Raw genomic sequence first — 6,112 nt, 5'->3', positions numbered from 1 at the left:
ATTATTACCCTCCACCAAAGTATTAAAAATTTATCTAAAATTTAGTAAAAAAAAAAGTGTAATTATAGTAAAAAAAATTTGATAAAAGTATTTTATATCAAAATATGATTTAATTCCTTCAATAAGCTCAATTTTAAGTAATAATAATGACCATTCATTCATAAACAGATTTTTTTAATGAAATATTGAAATAAAAATAAAAGGTTTTGATTAATTTGTTCAATATGATGTGCTTATAAATAATTTCATAAGTACATCGAAGTAAAATCACCCCAAGCGACTAAAATTACAAAATGAAAAAAATACATTCCAACTACATGTACCAAAATAAATATATTTAAAATTAAATTAAAAATACTTGTAATTATTAGATATGAAAGTATTTTTTAAGAATTAATTAATTACTGAGATACAAAGTATTCGGGCATATGCAAAGAAAATTTATAGAGATTATGAAACTAATTGCTCATACTTACCATACAACTGTCGAATCTGCAATATCAATAATAATCTTGATAAGGATAATTTCATTTGTTAACAGATCGAAATCATTTATTAAGAAATGGTTTAGACTATTACGTACATTTTGTTCAGTTCACTTGGGCATTTTGTCCTTATCAGCTCTTGTGCTTAACAAAGATGAGCTTCCACATCTTTCTCACTATTAATTATTGTCAGATGCTTGGATTTGAGAAAATGAAAAAAAAAGGACAAGTATTGTTAGAGCACATTTATACAATCTAATATTTTTGCACTATATTTAATAATTCAAGTAAAATATTAAAAGTTTTACATTATAATTTAATTGTTAGTGTTTAATTTGAAACCTCTTGATGATAATTGAGTTAAATGAACAAATATATAGTACCGATTACTGCTAATTCTATAAAAATGCCATTTAAATTCTTCACCGTTAGAATTAACGAAAAAGAAACTTTATAGTCTAGTGTTATAAGATAATTTACACGAAAACTAAAAAAAATTTAATCATTTGACGTTTCAATGATTCTCAAAAAACGCCAAAAATAACGAGAACAAAAGATTTTCACCTGTTAACCAAATTATTTTTATACAACTTTATTTAAATAGAATTAAAAGAACATTGTTATTCTTAATTAAATCAGCTAAGTCAATTTCTAACAGAGCAATTATGCTAATTAACGCGGATGAAACGATTTTTTTTTTGTTTTTGATAAAAATCCGATAGGACTACTCGATATCATTAGATATAGTAAGTCACGTATCAAGTGATAAGAGTGTGATAAGTGATATATGCAAAGTAATCGAAGTGAAAGGCTTCGGCATATGGAATAAGATTTCACAATTGTAAAAGCCGATTAAATAAATGTTTGATAGAAGTTTCTGACTCCGTCGAGTCTTGTCACTGCAAAAAATGAGGTGAGATCGCAGCTGGCAAGAATAACCTTCGTGACCGCCTAAAAGGAGCAGCTGGTTTCGCTATTATCATCAAAGGCCGTGGGGTGGCTTTTCGATCTCGTGCCATCCGACGGTCTGTATCGCGTCGAAAAATCGGCGCTAATTAGCCAGCCCAACGTACTGCTCCACCTGGAATGGGGAAGGCAGAGGCGCTAAGCGAGGGGTTAGGTTGCGGGCGGGGGTGTCGGCGGGCTCGGCTCGCCTAATTACAAGTCGTCGATGAGTCGGTCTCGGAGCCAGAAAGGCTCGAGGGTTGTGGCCGCAGCTGGTCGGATCCAAGTCGGTCGGTCTGATCAGCCCTTTCACTTTGGACCGAACAGCCGATGACTGTTCGAGAGCTCGCGTGGGGTCGAGCTCCGGGTACTTCCGCGATCTGTGCGCCCGCGTACCAGCAACCGATTGTCGACCCGCGGGCTAGAGACTTCAGCTGCCTATTGTCGCTGCGGTCGGTAACCCGATCCGTAGGTCCACTTTCCCCCGGATAACTTGAGCCGGCCCACGGATTTCCTTTCCTTTCAGAATCTCATACAAACATGTAACGATCGCTTCGTCGCTTCCTCGGCCTCTTTACCAGCGAAACCAAAAGCGCATGCTCCAAGAGGCTTTTTCCTATTATATTTCTATTATATTTTACAAAGCTGCGTAATTAGTGGCAATCAATGCAATTGAATGACATGGATTTAGCGAATCGAGCCTTTACATGGAGTCGTTAAAATACATTTTATACATGTTTCTACAGCTTCAGTTACTCGCGACTAGCGTTAAGTAAGTTACAATTTTCCTTCGTGCTTCACGCTTACTTCTGTATGACTTTGTTAACATCTACAACGTTGAGTATGATGGCATTTCAACGAAATATATTAATTTACAACATATGCATTTTACAACAAAATATGTCGATCTTCTATATTATAAGCAGTGTTAAATATTTAAAATAAAATCTTGATAAGTCTCTTTAATTCGTATATTATTGAACCTGAATTCGTTTTATACTCCGCCTACTGCCGTAAAGCTAAATCGATCCATCAAATTTCGTTACCATGATACAATAATGATAACGCTTATTCATTCAGGAGGCGCAAAGTAAGGTGACTTACTTCTTAGCAACTGTTTCGCTCCAAGCTACCTGAATATCAAATAAATAAAACAAGTCCTTTAAATTGCGCAAAAGTCAAGTATTATGTCGATGAATATTGAAGTCACTGACAGTACGTGCAGTGAAAACAACCAGGTTAGCTATAAAAAGTGCCGAGTACTTAAATTATTATTTATTAGCTATAAAAGTGCCGACTAAATAATAATAAGATTAATTAAATAATGTAAATTCTAATAAATCGGACAAAAATAATTTATATTATATTCTTAAATATTATATTATATTATATAATATAATAATATATTATATTCTTAACAATCGAATAAATTATTATTATTATTCGGGAATTGTTAATATTTTATTTTATTTAAGGCGCAGCTGGTCAGATACCAACATAATTATAGACTAGAATCGAAAAATGTATTTAAATTGGAGAGAGTGGAGAAGCTTGTCAAGACGATTATGAATGATAATTTAGAAAGTTTCTCTTACGATTCCAGTCAATGTATCAAAATGTGTTTCGATACTGCAGCGAAAATTCGACAAAAAATTCATGCACTTAAATTTGATAGGTAAATTAGAATTATTAAAATGTCACGAGCTTTTACTTTTCAAATTCAAAGATTTCTCATCACCATTCTCATACTCGAGATTTTTAACGCAATTACAATACTCCAAGAAATTGATCGCTCTCATTCGTGTCTAGATGTATTCATTTGACCATCTGACTTGAAAACGATGAACTTTATATTCATAATAGTTTGTTCGTTTAAAATGACAAATATATTACCACTGGCCATTCAATAATATAATTCATAATAACATTGAAAATATATTTATATTACAATCGTAAAATGAATTGAAAACGAACGAGTAACGAATATAAAATATAAATAATTCTTTACATTTTTTATGGCAAATATTAAATTTTTATAAAATTCTTTTCCTTAATTTGTTGAATGACTCATCTATCCTTAGAGATATTTAACAGTTAGAATTATCATTTTCATATATATTCTAAAATATAAACTATCGAATTTTAAATGGCTTCTATTAAGTTTTTAATATGACAAATTTGTCAAGTTCTTTTACTAATATTATTTGTACATTAAATTAATCAAATTTTCAAAATTTGTTTTTATTTATGATAAAAATGTAGCAAATATACAACACATGAGACTATAAATTGACATTGTGGTAACATAAAATTAATTTCAAAATAATAAATACATTAGTATTTTTTATTTTAAAAATATTCTTAGAGTTAAATGACCAGATCTCCGTTTATCTTCTATTACAACTATAGATTTTATAATCTTTGACGTCAATACCGATAAATTGTATATATCAATTTTAATATGGTTTTTTGCATAATATATGTACAATATATGCAGAACGGATTGTATCAACATATCTTAATACTATTATATTATTTTTCAATAAAATTAAATTACATATGTTTTCTATCTTTTAAGCATTTTAATGACATAACTAATTCTCGTAAATATAACATCATTAAATTGGTCAATTTAAATATACTTGAAATTTAAATAAATTTTAAATTAAAATTGAATTTTAGATATATTCTAGACTTTATGTAGTAAAATAAAAATTTTAGTTTGTTTATATATATATATATATATATATATATATTAATCATGGTACTATTTTTATAATAGTTATGAAAATTATTATTTTTTAGGTATAAATTTGTTATAATCTTTAGTATTGTGGAGAAAAATAGTCAATCAATGTATGCCGCAATGGGATTTCTCTGGGATTATCAAAGAGATAATTATATCACGCATGTCTTCGAAGGGCGAACTTTTTCTGCCTACTGTTGTGTATTTGCTTTATATTATGAATGATGCACAATGTATTTAAAACTGAGGTAATAGAAAAATTAAACGTTGTCATGAACATTTATTAATGACTGTTTCCTTATTGTTTATCGTATACATATATATGAAATTCTTGAAATATAGAATATATAAAATTTCCAATTTAATTTCTTTTTAAGTAAAAATATATATTTTATCACAGTGAATATCCATAATACATAATTATCTCCAAAATTTTGGTGCATTCAAACATAACAATAGAAAGAAAGAAAAAAAAGTAAAAGAATTACAAACGTTAACCAAGTAGAATATACCAGGTGTGGAGAATATACAATTTTATTAAGTACCAAAAATACAAAATAGATTGCTTTATAATAGATTAGAGAAATAGAAAAGAGCTAGATTATTTAAATAATCTATTTTTACGCTGGAATTGTGCCAAAGAATTAGTACAGTGAGAGTTTTTGAAGAATTTTATGTGATACAAGTCTTTATCGGTTAATACAAACTATTGGGCCATTTGTTTATTTGCGTATCATTTCTTATCCTTCTCTTTTTTCGATTCCTCATAAGCCATTTCAATCCATTTCAAAATTAACATCCATTTCGAGAAATTCAATTTTCTTATTCTTCAATCACAATAAGTAAACAAAAGTATTTCATCTGAAAAATGCGACACAGTATGATTAAATGGTTGCTTTATATACTATCTTGTATTTATAAGTTGGTAAAGAGGACATTACATTTTAATTGAGATAAATATTGCGTTTAATTTCTTTATGATGTGTTATAATACAATTATTAAGTAAAATAACCGGTTTATATAAACAGAATATTGTAAAATTTTGCCTTTAATAAATTAAATATTTTAAATTGCACTTAAATTAATTATATTCATTAAACATATAAATGCCTTGTTTTTATCTTGCACATAAAAAAGGAAGAAAAACAAGATAAAAAAATGCCATGATTTATTACTTTTTATTCCTGAAATGATGAGTAAAAAACATCTAAAGTCAGTTTAACAAAATTTTTTATATTATACTTAATATCATTATTTTCTGTATTTACAATAGATGCATTATATTAACTCTAATATTTCATTAAATTCCGATATTCTATTTAAAAAATCATTCGTCTCCCAATGATAGAATAATAAATGGTAGTACAGTAACGAAAGTTCTTCTTTTGATAATATTATTTATAAAATAAAAAATATTGTCGAAATAGTTAATCAGTATAATTTGTAAATTCGCTTGAATATGAATTTATAATATATATGCTATATATATATAGTAAGCGTTCACTTTCACAGTTTCCCATCCAATATTTCAAGAAAATTTTTCATCAGAATTTACACGATCACAATCAACGGGAAATATACAACACTCTATTCGCGTATATATGAGAATAAAGGCATCGGTGGGCCAAGTGTTCCCTTTGTTTTCGAAACAGAGACGGAACAAAAGACGTTCTATATACGAAGCTTATCTCTCTGTTCTTTTCACGACTTTAAGAAAAAGCAGGTCGTGCAATTGATTTGCAGCTGGTCCTCCACCAAAATATTGTCTTGTGTCCACTACGGCGCGAAGTAACATGTGCGATCCTCTTTAACACGAGAGGCGACAAGAGTCGCGTGCGTACGACAGCCCATTCAAGGATTAAGAATAGAGCCTTCGCGTCCAACAGATGTGAGCTATATTCCTTCCGGTCACTCGGACGTCGCTATTACGTACGT

At 29.3% G+C, this 6,112-nt stretch overlaps 1 protein-coding gene across 1 annotated transcript; it reads left to right on the top strand.

The window, feature by feature from the left end:
* The first annotated feature begins 2,617 nt into the window (after positions 1 to 2,617).
* LOC105359433 (tctex1 domain-containing protein 1-like) lies at positions 2,618 to 4,401 on the top strand. The gene is made up of 3 exons (XM_011496045.1): positions 2,618 to 2,668; positions 2,906 to 3,105; positions 4,236 to 4,401. Exons 1-3 carry the CDS (start codon positions 2,618 to 2,620, stop codon positions 4,399 to 4,401), a joined length of 417 nt encoding a protein of 138 aa, XP_011494347.1.
* Positions 4,402 to 6,112: the final 1,711 nt, after the last annotated feature.

Source organism: Ceratosolen solmsi, unplaced genomic scaffold, assembly GCF_000503995.2.
Source record: "Ceratosolen solmsi marchali unplaced genomic scaffold, CerSol_1.0 scaffold11, whole genome shotgun sequence".
Taxonomy (NCBI): domain Eukaryota; kingdom Metazoa; phylum Arthropoda; class Insecta; order Hymenoptera; family Agaonidae; genus Ceratosolen; species Ceratosolen solmsi.
This window is presented reverse-complemented; position numbering and strand designations above follow the sequence as displayed.